The sequence below is a fragment of the Martes martes genome (assembly GCF_963455335.1).
Source record: "Martes martes genome assembly, chromosome: 1".
In the NCBI taxonomy this organism is placed as follows: Eukaryota; Metazoa; Chordata; class Mammalia; order Carnivora; family Mustelidae; genus Martes; species Martes martes.
The window spans coordinates 212,720,681-212,740,170 of record NC_137888.1 but is presented as its reverse complement, the minus strand read 5'-3'; the positions used below and the strand labels follow the sequence as shown (position 1 = coordinate 212,740,170).

The window sequence follows — 19,490 nt, the reverse complement described above, 5'->3', positions numbered from 1 at the left end:
TTAAATATTAACAGATTTATCCTTGTAACATTATGTGACAGTGGCTTATAGATGTTTACAAAATGTTGAAAGAATAAAAAAATGTTGAAAGAATAATATTTTGGATATATTTAGTTATGGAAAATATATAATAAAATGGATTTTTAAAAAAAAGATTTTATTTATTTATTTATTTATTTGACAGAGATCACAAGCAGGCAGAGAGAGAGAAAGGAGGAAGCAGGTTCCCCACTGGGCAGAGAGACCAATGCAGGGCTCGATCCCAGGACCCTGGGATCATGACCTGAGCCGAAGGCAGAGGCTTTAACCCACTGAGCCACCCAGGCGCCCCTAAAATGTTTTTTATTTTTTTTTCAAGTAGGCTCCATGCCCAACGTGGGGCTTGAACTCACGACCCTGAGATCAAGAGTTGCACGCTTTATGTATGAACTGAGCCATCCGGGCGCCCCTCGCCTACTCCTTTTCTATGGGGCTACCAGAAAATTTAAAATTACATAGTTTGCATTGTATTTCCGATGGACAGGGCCGATCTACAGGAAGTGAAAATGATGCCAGAAGCAATGGTTATTGGCGTTATCATGGCTACTGCATTTAATTCAAGCAAAAGGGGACGCCTGGGTGGCTCAGTTGGTTAAGTCACTGCCTTCCGCTTGGGTCGTGATCCCAGAGTCCTGGGATCGAGTCCCATCTCGGGTTTCCCCTGCTTCGCCAGGAGCCTGCTTCTGCCTCTCCCTCTGCTTGTGCTCTCTCTATCAAATGAATAAATAAAATCTTAAAAAAATAAATAAATTCAAGCAAAGGGTTGATGCCAGCAACATTTGCAAAAACATCATATTGAAAATACTGTTATGCTAAAAAAAGCAAAACAAATAAAAATAATATTACACTAAGACATCTATTAAAATTTTTTGCTTTATTCGTCAGTGGTGAAAAAAAATTATTGGAGGGTTGGACGAAATCCTTATTTCCTAACCCTAACCCTGTTCATTGCCTTTGTGATGTCTGCTCTAATCATGGAGCTATTTTCCATTTCTTATCTACTATTTGTTTTTACATTTTTTTAAGTTTATTTTTTAGTCATCTCTACACCCAGCCTGGGGCTCGAACTCGCACCCCCAAGGTCAAGCGTGGCACGTTCCACCGACTGAGCCAGCCGGACGCCCCTGTTTCTACATTTTTAAACTCAGATTTAATTTACTATGGTGTGTGAAAAAGCAGCTTTTGCACCATAAATAGGAGGTTCCCTCAAGGAAAGCAAAAATGGTTTTGTTGGATACTGGTTAGCTCGTGCGGAAAGTCGCACTGGCTCCCCTCTCCTTGCTGATCAAAGTTGTTGAACGAGAGCAGGAGAGATGAAGGCATGCTTGGCCCGGGCTGAACGCTCCCCTTCGAACAAGATGGAAAGACCGAAGGAGAACCAAAAGAGGAAAGACTTCTGACACACTGTCCATGTCACTTTTAAGGCAGTGAGACAACTCCTCTCGGTGATACTGGTACGGCGGCTACGTATTGTTACAGGTTGGTCCAAACCCCCAGAAGGTACAACACTGAAAGGGAGCCCTAAGCTATTTATTGGCTACAGTTAATAATAATGTACCCAGGACCACCTGCGGGGCTCGGTCGGTGAAGCGTCTGACTCTTGATTTCGGCTCCGGTCATGATCATGTCTAATGACACTGTGAGTAGATACTATTTCTGTTGTGCCCATTTTATGGATGAGCGCAGAGAGGTTGAATAACTCGACTCAGGCCACACAGCTCTCTACGGGAGGACCTGGGATTTGAACCCAGGCATTTAAGCTTGGGAGGCTCCCTGCTTGTAACCTTGACTCTTGAATTCATAGGAGCTCAGGAGTCTGGAATTTCCAGGTTCCGTTGGTTACAATGTTACCATATTTACTCTGAAGCTCTAAGGTGGGGCTCCTGGAAGGTTCATCCCCCAGTGGTCTTTGGCAAGTCGCCTTCCTTCCCTGGCTTCAGTATCCTCCTTCGTAGGCAAATACTAATACCACGCACATAGGGTGGTTGTGAGCATTGACAGAGCTAATGTGTGGAGAGTTAAAATTGTGCCTGGGGAGATGGTGATGTTGAGAAGGTGTCACAAGGACACAGAGAGCGGAATCCAAAAACCACAGGGCCCTTCAGGATTCTGCACCACATCCCGCCCAGGGGACATTGGGCAACTTCTGGGGCACATTTTGGGGACATGTCACAACTGGGGGGGCAGTTTGTGCTAGTGGAATCTAGCGGGTAGAAGCTATGAATCCTGTTCAACATCCTACAATACCCAGGGCAGGGCCCCACCACAGAGAACCATCCGGCTTGGAGCCAGACCAGTGACTCTATATGCACACAGACCGCCCCCCACCCCCTCCAAGGACCGCATTAAAGTGCAGGTTCTGAGTCAGCAGGTCAGGAGTGGGATCCGTGATTCTGAATTTCTAACAAACATCCAGGTAAAGAACCTTTGCCAGATGGGATGGCTAGTGGTTCAGGAAACATGGTTTTAGGACAAGGATCTAAACTGTGGCTTTTGGAGCACCTAAGGGGGCTGAGTCGGTTGAGTGTCTGCCTTTGGCTCAAGGTCATGATCTCAGGGTCCCGCACCAGGCTACCTGCTCAGTGGGGAGTCTGCTTCTCCCTCTTCCCCTCTCCCTGCTCTCTTCCTCTTGCCTCAAACTCCAGTATGGCTTGGTGCAGTCCTGGCTTCTATTTAAAATGTAGATATTTGGGGCACCTGGGTGGCTCAGTCGGTTAAGCCTCTGCCTTTGGCTCAGGTCATGATCTCAGGGTCCTGGGATCGAGCCCCACATCGGGCTCTCTGCTCAGCAGGGAGCCTGCTTCCTCCTCTCTCTCTGCCTGCCTCTCTGCCTGCTTGTAATCTCTCTCTCTCTCTGTCAAATAAATAAATAAAATCTTTAAAAAAATAAATAAAATGTAGATATATTATTCACCATGAATTTTTCTTTACATTAAAAAAATGATTGCATGAAAATATTACTTATCTGGGTACCCGAGTTTTGGGGGGCACACTTAAAATTGGCCCTTAAAGTTAGTGCACCCCTCTCCTTGCCCTGCTCAAGACCATCAGCGCGGCACCCCTGGGACAGCCAGGTTTCATAATCCGACCACCGATGTTCCAATCACACATTTCATTCTGCTTCCTCTTCTATGTTTTCTTAATCGCTCTACCCACCATCCTATCGACATCACCCCTCAAGGGTGTTTGTGGTTGCAAATTATTCTGTGTGATACTGCAATGGTGGATATACATCCTTATACCTTTGTCCAAAACCTATATAGATTGTACAACACCAAGAGTGAACCCTAACATCAGCCATGATCTTAGGGTGACGCTGATGTGCCCGTGTAAAAAAATACACCGTGCAGGGGTGGGATGCTGGTAGTCGGGGATGCTGGGTATGCGGGGAGGTGGCATGGGGGTGTGTGTGTGGATCTTTGTACCTTCCCCTCAATTTTCCCATGAACCTAAAACTGCTCTCAAAATAAAGTCGATCTACAAAAAGCACTGGGCTCTGTCACCCACCGAGTAGGATCTGACCCCCCTCTAGCCACCAAGAAACGGAGATCTCTCTGGATGGGATGAGGAAATGCCCAGTGGCCCCGGAGTCCCCGCCTCCCGAGGATGGGACCACCACCTTCTCTCACCTTTGTTCTTCGACAAGCTCACAGCCAGAATCTCCCAAGTGGTGATGGAATCTTTCAAAAACACACTCATGGTCTTCGTGGAGATTCTGGATGGGAAGGGAGACGTGGGAGCCTTAGAAGACAGGTGTCCGGGTTGTGGGGGAGAGCTGGGATGGAGGGGTCCCCGGGGAAGGGTTGGAGAGGCTCGTGGCTGGACAAATGTAAGTAGCCTGACTCTCAATTGTTCTAGGCTGGGTTGTGGGGTTGCACAGCGACTCCAGAAAAGAGGGGGGGTTGGGGCGCATGCAAATTAAGCAGATCCAGTCTGGGATGCTATAGGAACTGGTCTGGGGGGGGTGGGTTGAAGTGGGGGGGTATCTCAACCTTACCCATTTTTCTCAGGTTCATTGAGATTCTCTACGGTCCACAGCCAGCTCTCAGGGAACTGGCTTCGGGAAATGATCTCCTCTTCCGGGATAATATCGTCATCCATGTCACCTGGGAGGCAGGGGGTGGGGAGGGGAGCAAGGGGTTTAGAACAGACCCATCTCTCCACTGTCCCTAACAGCAGAACTCACCCACGGCCGCGCGATGGCTTTGGAGGAGGGAGCCCAGGCGTGTTTAAATTTGTGACTCTTCCCTCCATAAAAACACTATTAAAAATTACATTTTACAGTTGTGTCGGCATGAAGGCAAAAATAATCCAGGCTGGTTATAGGATGTACCCCTCCCCCAATTTTCATAGGCTTGAAAGCACACGCTTGAGCCTCTCTCTCTAAGCCCGGTAGCTCCCAGGCCCTGTGCCGGCCACATCTGATGGTGACAGTCCTGAGGGAAAACAGCAGACTCCGCAGACTCCCCAGACCTGATGGGGAGGGGTGGGGGAGGGGGTGGCCTTTTCAAGCCTGGCTGACACCATCAGCAAGTAGATGGGGTGGGGCTGGAAGAGGGTCCAACCCTGTCTGGACTTCCTTTAAAACATGATGGGCAGATTGTAACTCGGCTCTGGGTCTGCGAAATAAAATAGGTGACGCCCACTGATGCCTCAGGCCACGCACGTTCTGGAATAACCCATCAAAGTGCCTTTGGGGTATGGACACGCGAACAACTCTGTCTCACCCCCAATTGGCTAAAAAAAAAAAAAAAAAGGTGCACAATGCTAAGGAATGAAAACACCCAAGCGTGCATAAGCCCGATGCTGGTAGATGGGATTTTTTGGTCTAATTTTCCTCTTTGAGAAAGGACGTCTGAAGCTCACTGGAGTAGAAGGCAGTGAGCCTAGGTTAGTATATTTCACACAGCTTGAAGGGAGAGTCCTTTGTTCAGGTGTGTTGGAAATCTTTGGTTCTTTTTAGCGGTGTTGGTGGAGGGAGTGCTAGCCTTCCAGCTGAAAGAATTTAGAAATATCTGCCCGCTTTGGCAATGTCTGCCTTTAAGAAGTGACTGCCTATTAAGAACAAAAAAATTAATAAAAATATAAGTGTGCACCAAAAAACACACGTGTTCCCGCATAAGGAGTCCCCTACCTGCTGTCATACAGGCTAAGTAAAAATTGATGTGGGGGAAATTTCCCTTGGCTTGAATTTTGCCATGATCTGATAGCAAAAAGAAGTTTCAAAAGCAACTGTAAGCGAACAAAATGGAACTTTACAGTGAAGCAACCCAGCACACATGGCCTTAGCCAAGTGATCAAGGGTCACATCACCAATAATGGGACAAAATCAAGGTCATAAGGCCCCCGATACGATGCACTAAGAAGGCCACAATGTCTCTTTTGCGACAGTGCTGTCAAAAATGCAAAAGCTGAACGTGATTATAAGGAAACACTGAGCCAACCCAAACCGAGGGACAGGCCCCCAAAAGAGTTGGACATCAGAGTCGCTGCAAGACGGACTCTCTGACAGGGGTTGGGCAGATCTAAGGACACTAAGGAGACCCCACCAGCAAATAGGACGTCTGATTCTGGACCAGATCCTTTTCCTGTAAAGGACGCAAACCCAAACCAACCAGATCAAACCGAACTAGACCAAACCAAAACCAGACCAAACCAGACCAAAGCGAAGGGACTAGAGCAACACGAATGGGGCTAGAAGGTTTGGCGGTGGTAACGAGTCCACATTAATGTCCTAATTCTGGTGTCTGTGCTGGGCTTTCTGGGAGAATATCTCTGCTTCTAGGAAATCCACACTGAGCTAGTTGGGGGTGGTGGGTCCTCACACTGTTCAGGGGGAAGAAAAGGTTTTTATGACCATTTCCACTTTTTCTGTTGGAGACTATTGAAAGAAAAAAAAAAGGATTATTTTTGCTTTGATCAGGCAACGTGCTGCTGTGAAATTTCCCCTTCTTCTTCAGTTTTTAAGCAAAAGTATTCTCTTTACAGGACTTTTCATCCTGTAGTTAATAAGGTAAGTTCCCTCTATTTCAAGAGCCGCTCACATGGGCCTTTCTTGGAGCCCAGTTCGAAGGACACAATGTATGGTCCCCCATGAAAACAGTGGGATGTACAAAAGAAGGTTTCAAAGGGCCAGGTAAAATGATCACCAGGGCAGTGAATGCTCTGCATAAAATGGTTAAAAAGAAAAATCTGGAAAGGCTGGGATGAGCTGGGAATTTGCCAAGGTCCTGTGCTGCTCGCCATCCGCTGTCCCTGGGTTCAGTTTCGCCAGCGCCCGTCCTAGCAGAGAGATTTTTCCCTAGTCAAGACCCATTTTTAAAAAAAGCGTTTTTGAAAAGGAGGGATCCGGCCTCAGTGGGCTCAAAGCCTCTCAGCAAAGGGCAGTTAGACCATGCCGGTCCCCTCAGCCGCTGTGGTGGACCCTGCTCTGGGCGTGCTTTAAGTGGGGTTATTATAAGAGAAATCTCTCTTGGCTTTGCTTAGGACTTATTTGGCCTGAGATGTAAACGTTCAAGTGGGTATACATTTTGTCTTATCCAGAACTGAATGAATGAATGGATGAATGAAAATGAAGCCACAAAGGTTGTTAGGCATTGAGTTAGGCACCTCTTTGGAAAGCACCATAAATTAGTTTTCTCTGGTAAATGCAAGCTGAAAACCCATCTCAGACAGACGTTTCCTCTCCCCTCTGACCGGGCCTCCTCCCTCAGATAGGCCATCCACCCTCAGACAGGCCCCCTCCCAACTCAGACAGGCCTCCTCTCTCAAACAGGCCCCCTTCCCGCTCAGAGAGGCCCTCCTCCCTCAGACAGGCCCTCCTCAGACGGGGTCTCCCCCTCAAACAGGGCCTCCCTCTCAGACAGGGCCTCCTCCCTCAGACAGGCCCTCCGACCTCAGACAGGCCCTTCTCCCTCAGACTGGCCCCTCCCTTCTCAGGCGGGGCCTCCCCCCCTCAGGTGGGGCCTCCCAGCTCTGGCCTCCCCCATCCACCCTCGCCCCCGCAGGCAGACTCACTCCTGGCCAGTCCCAGGGGGTCGTCGTGGCTGTAGTTGAGCCGCAGCTGGGTGATGTAGTTGCAGCAGTCCAGGAAGGCCTTCACGCAGCGCTCCTGCTCCTCGTGGGCGATGAACTGGGCCCTCCGCTCGCAGGGGTACTTCATGATGTTGTCCCGCATGCCTTGCGTGCAGCACATGCGCACCTCCTTCGGGTACTGGCCGGCTGTGGGGGCGCAGAGCCCGCGTCATGCCCGCAGCCCCGGCCTCGGAGCGGGAGGCCCTCGGGACAGACGGCAGGGAGGCCGTCCCCACGGCCAGGCCCTGCCCTCCTCCCTCCTTGGCGGGGCCCCCCGCCTGCACAAGGCTCAGGGGGCGGCCAGGGCTCCCACCTTTGTCTAGTCTCTTCTCCATGAGCTGGACGGAGCGGCGGCGCCGGGTGGCTGGCTTGGGGCACTCGAGAGCTGAGGGGCAGGCGGACACCAATGGGATGGGTCAAGCACCGATCGGGAGCTCTCCAGGTCCTCCTCCCTCAGACAGGCCCTCTCAGTAGCCACGGGGGAGGGGAGGTGTTGCTCCCATGCGACAGAGCAGGAAACCGAGGCTCGGAAAGCAGGGACTGGCTGGGTGGTGGCCCAGGCAGGACTGGAACCCAGGCCCCCCCACCCCCCCACCCCAGAACCCAGCCCTCCAGCGCGCTCAGCCTGTGGGCAGAGGCGCCGCCCCCTCCCTCGCGCTCACTCGTCCTCTGGGCGGTCTGCAGCTCCTTGTTGGTCTTGAGGGCCAGCCCCGCGTCCGTGAAGACCCCGGCGTAGTCCTGCCCGCTGCCCGCCGTGCAGCCGATGTCCGCGTTCTCCACCACGTTCCAGATCTGCGGGGCCGGAAGCGGTCACGTGCGGGCCTCCATCCCCCGGGGCCCACGCACCCGCCCTTCCCTTGGTTCTCATCCCAGACCCCTCTCAGAGCCGCGAGCTGGCCGTGGCCACGACCACCCCCTGCGTGGACCCGACCAACCGCACTCCCACTGCACCCTTGACTTCCACCGGCCGGTGTCTGCTCCTTCCAGCCCACGCCTGACCCCCCCCCCGCCCCCCCTTCCTGTGCTCTCCCCTCCCCCCAAATGCCACCTCAACCCAACGCCACCCCTCTGCCTCTGCTGCCTTCCACCCAAACATGGTGGGGGGCGGGGGTGGGGGCGCACCTTGCTCTGAGTCAGCTTGTTCTTCTTGTTCAACACGAACACACCCTTGTCCACCGCCACGAGCCCCACTCGGGCCCCCGGGTCACCCTCGATCTTGAGCATCATCTGCTGTCCAGGCAGATACGGCCTTTCGCCCTTCCTGACACCTTTCACCACCAGCTGTGGGGGGGGGGGGAGGAGCAGGAGAGAGGGGTCAGCACGGCCAGGCATCGGCTGGGACAGTCCGAGGGCAGCAGCTGGCGGGAGAGGAAGGGGAGGTGGAGCCAGAGGAAGCGAAGTCGTGAAGGCCAGGAGACAGTGTGGGAGCAAGAGAGGCCCTGGGGCTGCAACGGAGCAGTGCCCAGGGAGCAGGGGCTGGGGGAGAGAAGGGGCTGGGAAAGGCCACAGGCAGAGAGGCTCTGACCCTGGTGGAGAGCCTGCCTGGAAGGCTGGAGGGAGGTGGAGACCAGGAAAGCATCGGCACGTGGGGTGTCCCAAGATGGGTGAAGGGGGAGGCTTGGGAAGCTTACCGTGCCCACACAGGAGTCCTTGATGTCCACCCACACGGAATCGGCCACCACCTCCCTCTTGCCGTTGCTGCCGGTGAGTGTGTAATAAGCCACCAGGCGGAAGGAAGGAATGAATTTCGGAGTGATGCTCAGAGGCATGACGACCAGGTCCTGGCCAGGTTCCCGCTTCTGGCGGCCCACAGTCAAAATCTTCCCTTTGTTCATGATCTGGGAGGAGCAGGTTGGTATAAAGATCAGCAAGGTGGGAGGGGGGTTCTGGAGAAGCGGGAGGGAGGGGGGGTGCCTGGGATCCCAGCAAGCCACAGACCAGGTAGGTGTAGTAGGTGATGGTCTGCTCCCGGCTGGGGTCCGCTCGCAGGTGGAAATTGACATTGAGAGTCTCCCCAGCCTTGAGCTCCAAGCGAGGCACGGAGATGTGCAGGTAGTTTTTGAAGTTGCCCATGGCGTTGTAGGGCTGGACTTTCATTTCCCTGGTGGCCTGTCGAGGCTCTGGGATACCCACCTTCTTCGTGCGTACCTGGGCAAGGAAAGAAGGATGAATGCTGGCCCCCTCCCCCCAAAGATGTCCATGTCCTAAGTCCTGGGACCTGCAAATCTGGTACCTTCTGCGGCAAGAGGAACTTTGCCAACAGAATTAAATAAAGGATCAGAGGGTGGGAGATTGTTTTAGATTATCTAGGTGGGTTGAATATAACTCGGTGATCCTTCTAAGATAGCTCAGCAGCCGGAAGGACCCCTAGTGCCGAGCAGAACCCCTCTGTGAGAATGAAAACATCTCGGTGTGAGCGCTACTATCGTTAAGGGAATGGCATGATTCCCTTACGCAAATAAAAGGGCCCCACTCTGCCGGTGGCAGGACGACTGGGGGCAGAGGGCAGGGACCCTCTGTGCCCGGCCCTCGGCAATGGGGCCCCAGGCGGGCGAGGACTCACGACAATGGTCAGGGTCTGTATGTTCTTGGGTGTGTTCATGGTCAGCATGGCCACACCATCTTCCTGCGTCGAGGTCCGGGCTTCGGTATCCTTGATCTCCACGGGGACGTTGCGGGCTGGGGAGCCATCAGGGTTTGTCACGAGCACCTGTGGGGGCGGGGGCAGGTGGAGGGCATGGAAGTGGACCCAGAGGTGGGGCCAGTGCCAGGAGCCGGGTTGGGAGTTGCAGGTCCACTTTGGGTCTCACCATGAGGTCAAAGGGCATGGCTGGTTTGAAGAACTTGGGTGTCTTGGTGAAGTGGATCTGGTAGGGGGAGGTCACGATGGGGATCCCGCTGTACTCCGCCTCCACCATGTCGCTGCCTGAGGGGGCCAGCCATGAGGGCAGTCTCCTGGGCCACCTCTCCAGACTGGACCCCACCTTCATACCGGGCCTCCCGCCTCAGACTAGGCCGCCTCCTCAGACTGAATCCCACCTTCATAGTGGACCGCCCCCCTCAGAGTGAGCCTCCTCTCTCAGATTGGATTCTACCTTCATACTGGGCCTCCCTGCTCAGACTGGGCCTCCTCTGTCAGACTGGATCCCACCTTTATTCTGGGTTCCCCTCCTCAGACTGGGCCTCCTCTCTCAGACTGGATCCCACCTTCATTCTGGGCCTCTGCCCTGAGACTGGGCCTCCCTTGTCAAGCCGGATATCGCTTTCACCTGGATCTCTTCTCTTCGACTTGGTCTCTCTTCTCCCTTCTCAGACTGGATTCTACCCTCATTCCGGGCCTCTGCCCTCCAACGGGACCTCCCCCCTCAGCTGGGCTTCTGCCCTCAGACCAGGTCTCACCTGAGTCCAAGACAACAGTGGCCGACACGTACAAGGACATCCCCACCAAGGCATCTTGTCGGGAGGGTTCCACCCCGTTTAGGAGGACATTTCGGCTCAGCTTGGCCTCCCCAGTGCCATCGTCGATCTGGGGAGAGGGAAGGAGACTCAGAGAGGGGGAGGGGCGAGGCTGGGGGAGGGCGGAAGTTCAGAGTGCAGGGGGCACGGGGCGCGGAGGAGCAGAGCACCTTAATGCGGCTGAGGGACTGGGCCAGAGAAATCCTGTGGTCACCGTCCTGGACCCCAAAGATGACGAAGGCTACTCCATCCACACTCTTCCCGTACAAGAACCTGAGAGGCAAGAGAGTCTCAGATGCTCCTCTCCTGAAAGGCGCGCTCAACGTCCACTCGCTCCTCCCGCAGCGCCCCTGGACCCTCACTTGGTTCTCACCTGGTCTACACCTGCTCCCTCACCTATCCCTCCGCCTGGCCTCGTTCCCAGACCCTCACCTGGCCGTGATGGTGACCGTCACGCCCTTTGGGTCATCGATATAGTAGAATTTCTCTTCAGGCTCCAGGTGAACCTCAAAACTGGGCAGCACTGGGGGAAGAGACATACCAGTAGGGCACCAGCGCTGGGGCCTGGGGCCCGGCGCCGCGGGGACCCCCACCCAGACACCCTCCTCCTCTTACCGTATTCCTTCACCTCGAACTCAGCAGAGAAGACCTGCTGAGGGGCATCTTCGTAGTGGACTTGGATCTTCCACTGTCCCATGCTGTGGGGAAGGCAGGACGGTGAGCCCCACATGCCCCCACGGCCTCCCTTGGGAAAGGGAACCCCCTCCAGGACTGCCTGACGTACTTGACCAGCTCCGGGATGTTCCAAGACTGCGACAAGATGCCAGCCTGGTTTAGAGAAGACAAGGAGTCCCGCTTGATGGGAACACCGTCTGGGGTCTGCAGAGACAGGGAGGGTGCGTCTCTTCAGAGATCAGGCCTAGGCCTCAGGCTCTCCTCTCCCTCTCTGTGTCTGGCCACTCTCTGTGTGTCATGACTCCTGCTTTTGAACATGGACTTGAGTCCGTCGGCCTGGATTCAAATCCCCGTGCTGTCATTTGTGAGCTGTGTGACCTTGGGCAAGTTACTTAACCTCTCTGTGCTCAATGTGCCCACGGAGAAAAAGGAGATAAATAGAGCCCCTACCTCACTGGCTTGGGACATGGTTAAAGTAAGCAGGAGTTCACTGTCGTCAGGGTCTGTCTGAAGACTAACAATAACTAGCATTTATCACCTCCTTTCTGCAGGAATCTGGGCCACAAAGAGTTGCCTACGTTTGACTCTTTGACCAACACGGATAGCAATTCCACGTGGTTCGACCAAGTCCACATTATTTCATTTGTTGCCAATAATTAAATGTCAGGAGACATCCTGTGGACATCTGGCTCTCTGGCTCCTCTTGGAGATCGGGATAATTGTGGAGAATGGATTCCTGTTGGTTTGAGGAGACATTTGACTGGGACTGTGCCCTTAGACCGAGGGGCTGTGCCCCTAGAAGTGTGTGTTCCCCGGTTCCCACAAATTCCACTGACTCCCCAAATCAGCTCACGGCTGTCAGAACCTGGTCCCTGTTCCCTTTGCATGATTTCAAGAAATACTCATGATGATTCTCTGAGAAAGACCTGCCTCTTCCCTCCCTCCTTCAGTTTGTCCTTCCGCTTTCCCTTCCCTCCTTCCTCCCTTCTCCCTGTAAATTTTTATTAAGTTAGTATAGGCCAAGCACTGTGCTGGGTTCAGGAGAGAAGGTCCTGAATGTACATATTTAAAAAAAAAAAAAATCCCTTCCCGTGTGGAATTGAGGTTCTGTGGAGGTTGTGGGGGGGGGGGCAATTAGCAAATGAATAAATCCAATTGCTGGGATGCCAAGAGGAGATGACAAGAAGGGAGAAGAGTAAAGTGTGTGTAGGTTGAAGGGGAGGGAGGTTGCAACTTTACAGGATGCTCAAGGAGGCTTCTCTGTAAAACTGGGACATTGGTGACATTTGAGCAAAGACTTGAAGGACGCGAGGGGGCAAGCAGTGTGGGTATTTGGAGGAAGAGGGTACAGGGGAACAGCCTGTGCAAAGGACCTGAGGCAGGTCCTGCACGGCAGTTGGAGGTACAGCAAGGAGGCCCATGTGGCTGGAGCCGAGTGAGTAAGGGGGAGAGAGAGGAGGGGAGGGCAGGAAGGGGACAGGGCAGGTCGCGCAGGGCCTTGGGGACGGCAGGAGGCCTTACGCTTTTACCCCCCCGGGAGGTGGGAACACCTGGAGGGCTCTGGGTAGAGGAGGGCGGGACCTGAGTTGGGTGCTCGCGGGCGCCCTCTGGCTGCAGGAGGCGGAATGAACTACATAGGTTTTATCCGTGTCGCCCCAATCTTCTAATGAGAAGACTGAGGCCCAGGAAGGGGGAGGGACCTGTCAGTGACCCGGGGTTTATGTGGAGCCAGAATCCACGTGGTATCCCTGGATCTCTGCCCCGTCTCCAGTGTTCTTTCTGTGTTTGTGGCTCTACTCATTGCTCTGTCTTTAGGTCTGGTCAGGTGTGCCTTTTCTGGAGTCTCTCTCCGTCTCTGCTTGAGTCTTTTCTCGGGGCATCCGTGGGGCCCCGGCTGGCTCGTACCTGGATGACGATGATAACACTCCGACCCACCGGCAGCAGGTCGTTGTCCACGGTGAAGATCCGATAGTGGACTGGGAGGGGGTGGAAGAGAGAGGGGGCGGTGGGTGAGGCCCTGCCCCTCCCCGCAGCCCGGGGCCCCGCCCTCTCCAGCCGCTGCCCCTCCCGTTTTACCCGTGGAGCCCGGGGTGTAGATGGTCTTGTCTGTCTGGATGAAGAGATACCCGCTCTGAGGGCTGACCAGCACCACCTTTTCCACCATGGTGGCCCCAAAGGCCGCCTGGATAGTCACAAAATTTTTTCCCTTCTCTGATATTAAATCCTTGTCGTTGGGGATCTAGGGGTGGACCAGAGAGGGTCATTAGGACTCTCCTTCTGGGCCCCTGGCCCACATCCAGCCCCCAGGCCTTTGGTGGGACCCACAGCTGCCCCACCCATCAATAGCACCTGCTCAGCCCTCCCGCTCTCCCTGGTGTGCCCAGGCTGGGAGAGGAGGGCCACTCGGAGAGGGAGCACGGGCTAGAGAGGTGGTAGGGGTCAGAGAAGGGGGACCCAGACAGCGGGCTCGGGATAGGAGGGGCTCATTGAAGGAGGAGTCTCAGGGAGGAGTGGGCTCCAAAGTGGGAAGGGGGTGGACATCAGCCTGTGCATCCCTCAAAAAGGGAAGGGGGTGGACATCAGCCTGTGCACCCACCTTGATGGTGACCGTGCTCAGGTAGTCATTGGCGCTGCTCAGCTCGGTTCTCTCGTTGGACAGCACTTGCTTCTTGGCCGGAAAGTCGTGGACTGTGACTGTGACTCCAATGTTCTCTTTCCAGTCGTGGGCCTCCAGCACCACAGTCTCATCGTTCCCCAGCCGCAGGACGTTGGGGGTGATCACGGAGAACCTGCCGGAGCGGGCACAGGCAGGGGATGCTGTTCTAGGGACCTGGCATCCCAATCCTCACCCACACATCGTGAAACTCCCAAGGTCTACGCAGTCAGATCTCGAGGCCTCTGAGTCACGACTGTGACAGAATCACTGAACACCACCGTGCATGCACCGTAAACCCGCAGACTCCTGGTTCGAGAAACGTGCACCCCCCATTACAACCCTGAATCCCACAAACACCCAGCTCTTGAACTCTTGAGCTCATAGGAAACCCGAATTCATCAACAGCCCAACCCACTGACCCCTCTTTCCCCAGGCACTCAAGTGCACCCCGAATTTTCCTGAGACCTGACCGCACAAACACCCACTCCAACCTCAGAAGTAACCACGTTTGGGAAGGGGTCGTGACTACTCACAGGGGATCCCCCAGCACCAGGGGGAAGCTGGTCAGCAGCAGCAGCAGACTGGGGCCCAAGGCAGGCCCCATGGTGCCCAGGGAAGTGGAGGGACAGAGCGACGGAGGGATGGAGGGAGAGGCTTGGGAGGGAATGAGCAGAGGCTGTTAGAGGGTTCCTTTTATCCGGCTCCCGCCTTCCCTCCACCCCCACCATAGCCCAGCCCACAGCTCCCATGGCCTCCCCCTCCCTGGGGCTGCCCCAGATTTCTCAATACCGTTTCCTAAGCTTTTCAATCCCTGGGGCCGGTGTGTCCTGGGGTCACTAACCCAAGGGCACGTCCTCCTACAACACAAACACACCTTCCCTTTGCCATGGCCTCCCTCGGGGTCAAGGACAGCTGGTGAAACTTCTCTCATTGTACGTACGTTGTAGTAGAGGAATACCGAGGGCCAGAGAGTCTCCACCCCAGATATCGGGGCCCGATCCGCAGTCCACTTCTGGCCATGCATTTATTAACCAAAGCCTTCCTACCAGTCCGTCTCTATGCTGGTAGCGGAAGTCCTTCCTCCGTGCTTGGATCAGGCTGGGGGACAGAGTCCAGCACAGACCCTCTGGGCCCCACTCTTCTCCCCAGTGGAGAAGAACCCTGCTGCTTGGAAGGTCAGGGAAGATTTCTGAGAGGAGAGGATATGTCAGCTGGGCTTTGAAGTATGTGTAGAAGTTTGCTATGCAAGGGAGCATGTTTTTTAGGGCAAGGGGAGCCTGGAACTCTCATCACCTACCCTTGTCAGGTGACAGACATGGCCTGAATGACTATGACGATTTAAAAAGTCGTCATTGGGGCACCTGGGTGGCTCAGTGGGTTAAACCTCTGCCTTCGGCTCAGGTCATGATCTCAGGGTCCTGGGATCGAGTCCCGCATCGGGCTCTCTGCTGCTCCCCCACCCCCGCCTGCCTCTCTGCCTACTTGTGATCTCTGCCTATCAAATAAATAAATAAAATCTTTTTTAAAAAGTCATCATTGAGCAAAGTCCCCATTGCTAGACTTTTTTTCTGTCTTACATCAACATTCTCTTAATCTGTCATTATTACTATTATTATGAATTGTATTTAGTTTTTTGGTAGGAATACCTGGTATATTCAAACGGTTCAACGGCTAAGAGGTGCAAGGAGGTATACAGGGCAAAGGTCACTTTCCTCCTTTTCCTGTTGGCAAACTTCCAGGTCTCAAATATCACGGTACAGTTGAACTTCTGGTTCCTTCCAGAGACACCTTACACATTGGTAAGCGTTCGCGAGTTTTGAAAACAAGTGATCAGTGTTCTCTGCATGCTGTGCTTCCGGGTCTCCCTGCCTGGGTTACACCTTGCTTTTTCACAAACAATGTCCTTTAGAGATTGTTTAATATTGGTGCCAAGAGAGCCTCCTGTTCTTTGAGGCAACCGCCGCGCATTGCATTGTGCGAAAAGAACCCGCCTTTCCCGCGGACCGAGTTCCATGGTTACGAGCCGAGCCGTGTTTTCTCCAGTGAGTAATGTTGAGCCTGCAACACTTTCTAGTTCTGACACTTACTAGTGGTAAACTTTGGCCACCTGCCAAATAGCCACCCCGAGCCTCAGTTTCCCCAGGTAAAGTGAGGTTATCAATGGCGCTCACTATGCAGCATTGCTCTTGCCATGAAAGGACGTAACCCTGGATCAAAGGGGACTCACATATGCGAATAATCTCGCCAGATATTTCTGTATTTCCCTCCATGACTGTATTGATTTACATTCTTGCCGACCCTGCAGGAAATTGCTGATTTCCCCACTGCCTCGCCATGACAACCTGTTGGCAAAGCTTTGCATTTTTTGCCTCAGCGTCATTTCGATGTGCATCTGTTGGATTCCCAGCAAGCCTGTGCATCCGGGGGAAGGGGTTTGTGAAGTCCGGGGTGCAGATGGCAACTGGTATGGAGCATCCCCATCTCTGAAGGGCTGGTTTCCAGAGTCCAAAGGGAGGGGTTAAAGGGGAGCTCGGTGAGGATTTCCTGTAAACCACGCTCTTTTCCTGGCTCTGCTGTCATGCCTGGAGTCGGGGGAGGCGCGCAGAAACAGAACAAACTTGGCCCCTGTCTGCTTTGATTGCAACACCCTTTCTTTGGAAGAAGGAGGGAGAGGGAGGGCGAATGCCTGCTTACTGTCCAGAATCGAGAATAGACTTCTGAAACAGGGAGGGGAACCTGCTAGGATCTCCCAACGCCCTCTATGCCCTTGCTCCACCCCACCCCCAACTATTTCCTCGATCAATCACAGCCTTAAACATTGGAGCTCTTGGACCGTCTTGGGCACGTGTTGCTGCTGGCCTCTGCCTCCCTTCCAGGCCTGGCTCCTTCTTTCTCTGAGTCTCCGTTAATCCTGCCGAAGGACGGGATCGATGATAGCTCCTGCTGTTTTGACAAGGAGAGCTGCTAAGATGCTTTGGAGCCCTGGGCTTGTACGCTCTACGCCCAGGGTGGTGGAAGTCTGGGAAGGGTCCTGTCCCCGATCTCTAGGAAGTGACCAGAGGGCTGAAGGCAAATGCAGAACAAGGTCTGTTAGGAAGGAAAGAATTCTCCAAGGCTTCTTCCTGGGGTGGGCATTCGTGCCCAGAAGTGCAGGAGGATGACAGGCAAGATAAGGCAGCTGGGGAGACAGAGGAGGAGACTGGGGGGGTGGGTGGGACTTCTGGTTAGCTGGTGCACCCTGCCCAGCATTCCAGGTATGGAGGGAGGGAGAACCAGGCTGCCCGAGCTGGGTGTGGTATCTGGGACCAACCGAGTATTTGCCGTTTATCCGCAGTTCAGGCGGAGCTGGGTGCCCTGTATTATGTCAGGCCACCCTAGCTGGAGAGGCAAGGAGAGAAGAAGGGGGAAGGAAGTGGGGATGATTTCTGGGTGGGAGGAGGTGCTCCCCCGTCCCACGCCTGCTTGAGTGCGGTTACTTCCCTGCCTCCCTCCCCCCCACCCCTGACCCTTCAGAGGCAGTGTCGGGCCCAGGAATGGCAGGGACCACCGCTCCCTCCTGGCCCCCCACTTCCAGAATGGGGTCTTTGCTACACTGCTTTCTGAGAATCTCCCTCCCCCCACCGTGCAACCTGAGCTTCCCCTTCTCACTACTTATTACTCATTAACTTGAAAGTAAACTTGGCCTGGTTGAGTCTCCTCTGCCCCTTGGTTCTTTCTCCCCGCCCCCACCCCCGCACCCCCTCACTCGTAGTCAGCAGAGGCCTGGGCACCAGGCCCCCCTCCAGCCCCCCCGCCTTGGAGGATACAGGGGCAGAGGTTTTTGACCTCCCAGCCCCAGTTTCTAATCTGTAAACTGGACCGTCACAACCATGGAACTTCTCTCTGAGTCTTGGGGTGACAAGCTGGTGGCATCAGCAGACAGAATGCTCAGCCTGGTGTCCAGCGCACCTGGACTGTGTGTTTATTTTTCCCAACACCTGCTCCTCCCCCTTCGTGCCTTACTTCCGGGACAGCCCCGCCAGGCCTCCAAGCCAAGTTCCCCCCTTCCTCCCTGTCCCCTGCATTCCCTGTCCCAGTCTGTCCCTTCTCTCTTACCCCTGTGGTCCGCGGCCTCCCTGGTGCAGGCTCATTGCTTCCAGACCACATGCTCTACAGCAACTGGGGACTTTTTCTAAAAACCCAGAATCGCAATCCTACGGCATCGTGATGTCGAAAACAGGAATACATAACAAACGAGGCCAAAGGCCCTGTGAGACCCAGACGCAGCGCCTTATCCCACCAACCTTGTTTATTCTGCCTGTTTTGCAGACCAAGAAATGGAGGGCTTTGACCACTTGCACAATATCCCCCAGCTGGCAAGATCTGGGGTCTAGAGTTCATGTTCCTAAACTGTATGAGCTTCTGACGGCTGCTGTAACAAATGACCACAAACTTGGTGGCTTAAAATAACCCCTTTACTATCTTACAGGTCTGGGGGTGGGGGCAGATGTCTGCAATCAAGGTATAGGCAGGCCTGTGTTCCTTCATTTCCTTTGGGAGGCTCCAGGGGAGAAATCATCTTCCAGCCTTTTTTGCTTCTAGAGGCCACTCCACTCGAGGCTTGTGTCCCCTCCGTCCCTCCAGCCCCACAGCACACTCCCCCGGGGCGAGGGGGAGTCTTGTCCCTCTCCTTCCTGGATGGACCTCTTGCAAGGGTCCTTGTGCTGACCCTGGGCAATCCAGGATCACCTCCCACCTCAGGGTCTTTCACTGAATCACAGCTGCAAAGTGCCTTTTGTCACAAACTACGACATTGGCAGGTTCCAGGGACTGGATGCAGACATCTCTGGGGAGCCACGACCCTGCCCAGCCCCGCACGCGCAGGGAGTAAAACCTCGATCCTGTACGGCCACGTCCTTCCCTGCTTTAAACTTTTCCTCGGCTCCTGCAGGCACAGGCAAGAAGTCCAGCCGCGTCTGCGAGTCTGCGCCCTGGGGCTTCTGCCAGGCTCTCCCTCCCACCCCCCCGCCCCTTCCCAGCTCCAGCCAGCCCTGCAGTGGGACTGGCAGGCTATTCTGGGCTCCTCTGCCTCCACGTAACTTCCTCAGTCTGCAATGCCTCCCCACTTCCCTGTCTGGCAGGGCTATTTATTCACCTGTGCCCGTTAAACTTGCTTCCGTTTGCAGGAAGCCTTGACCCCAGCCCAATTCTCTACCCGTTGTGCCCTGCCTGTGCCCCCCTCCCCAAAGAAGCATCTCCCAGAGTTCCAAAAGGGGCTCTGGGCACTCTAGCTGAAGGGTGTGCTGGAATTGGGGGGCGGGGGGAGAGCCTCATCTCCGGAGCTGCCCGTGTGTGTGTGTGTGTGTGTGTGTGTGTGTGTGTGTGTGTGTGTGTGTGTTTTCAGGTCCGTTCCTAATCAGAGGTCATTCCTTAAAGTTCGCTGCAATTCACAAAAGGCTAGGCTGTGCTGAGTCACTCACAGTATTATCCTGGGCCATATTCGGTGACCTTGTGGGACCCCCCTTTCACAGGCTGGGAAACAGGTGAAACCACTTATCTAGGGTCACACAACAAAGGGGGCAAGTGGCCGCAGGGAGCCCAGGTGCAAGGG

General features: G+C 54.4%; 1 protein-coding gene across 1 annotated transcript in view; it reads right to left on the bottom strand.

Moving 5' to 3' along the window:
* C3 (complement C3) overlaps positions 1-14,557 on the bottom strand; it is a 33,826-nt gene extending 19,269 nt beyond the window's left edge. Inside the window, exons 1-19 of the mRNA XM_080798730.1 lie at positions 14,434-14,557; positions 13,841-14,033; positions 13,321-13,483; positions 13,150-13,220; positions 11,354-11,448; positions 11,185-11,267; positions 11,002-11,092; positions 10,740-10,842; positions 10,513-10,639; positions 9,924-10,039; positions 9,677-9,823; positions 9,052-9,261; positions 8,745-8,951; positions 8,236-8,394; positions 7,776-7,905; positions 7,427-7,498; positions 7,057-7,260; positions 4,037-4,145; positions 3,669-3,754 (exon numbers count right to left, since the gene is read on the bottom strand). Coding sequence (XP_080654856.1) covers positions 3,669-3,754; positions 4,037-4,145; positions 7,057-7,260; positions 7,427-7,498; positions 7,776-7,905; positions 8,236-8,394; positions 8,745-8,951; positions 9,052-9,261; positions 9,677-9,823; positions 9,924-10,039; positions 10,513-10,639; positions 10,740-10,842; positions 11,002-11,092; positions 11,185-11,267; positions 11,354-11,448; positions 13,150-13,220; positions 13,321-13,483; positions 13,841-14,033; positions 14,434-14,504 — 2,437 coding nt within the window. The 5' untranslated portion in view covers positions 14,505-14,557. The remainder of the gene's footprint in view (positions 1-3,668; positions 3,755-4,036; positions 4,146-7,056; positions 7,261-7,426; positions 7,499-7,775; positions 7,906-8,235; positions 8,395-8,744; positions 8,952-9,051; positions 9,262-9,676; positions 9,824-9,923; positions 10,040-10,512; positions 10,640-10,739; positions 10,843-11,001; positions 11,093-11,184; positions 11,268-11,353; positions 11,449-13,149; positions 13,221-13,320; positions 13,484-13,840; positions 14,034-14,433) is intronic.
* Positions 14,558-19,490: the final 4,933 nt, after the last annotated feature.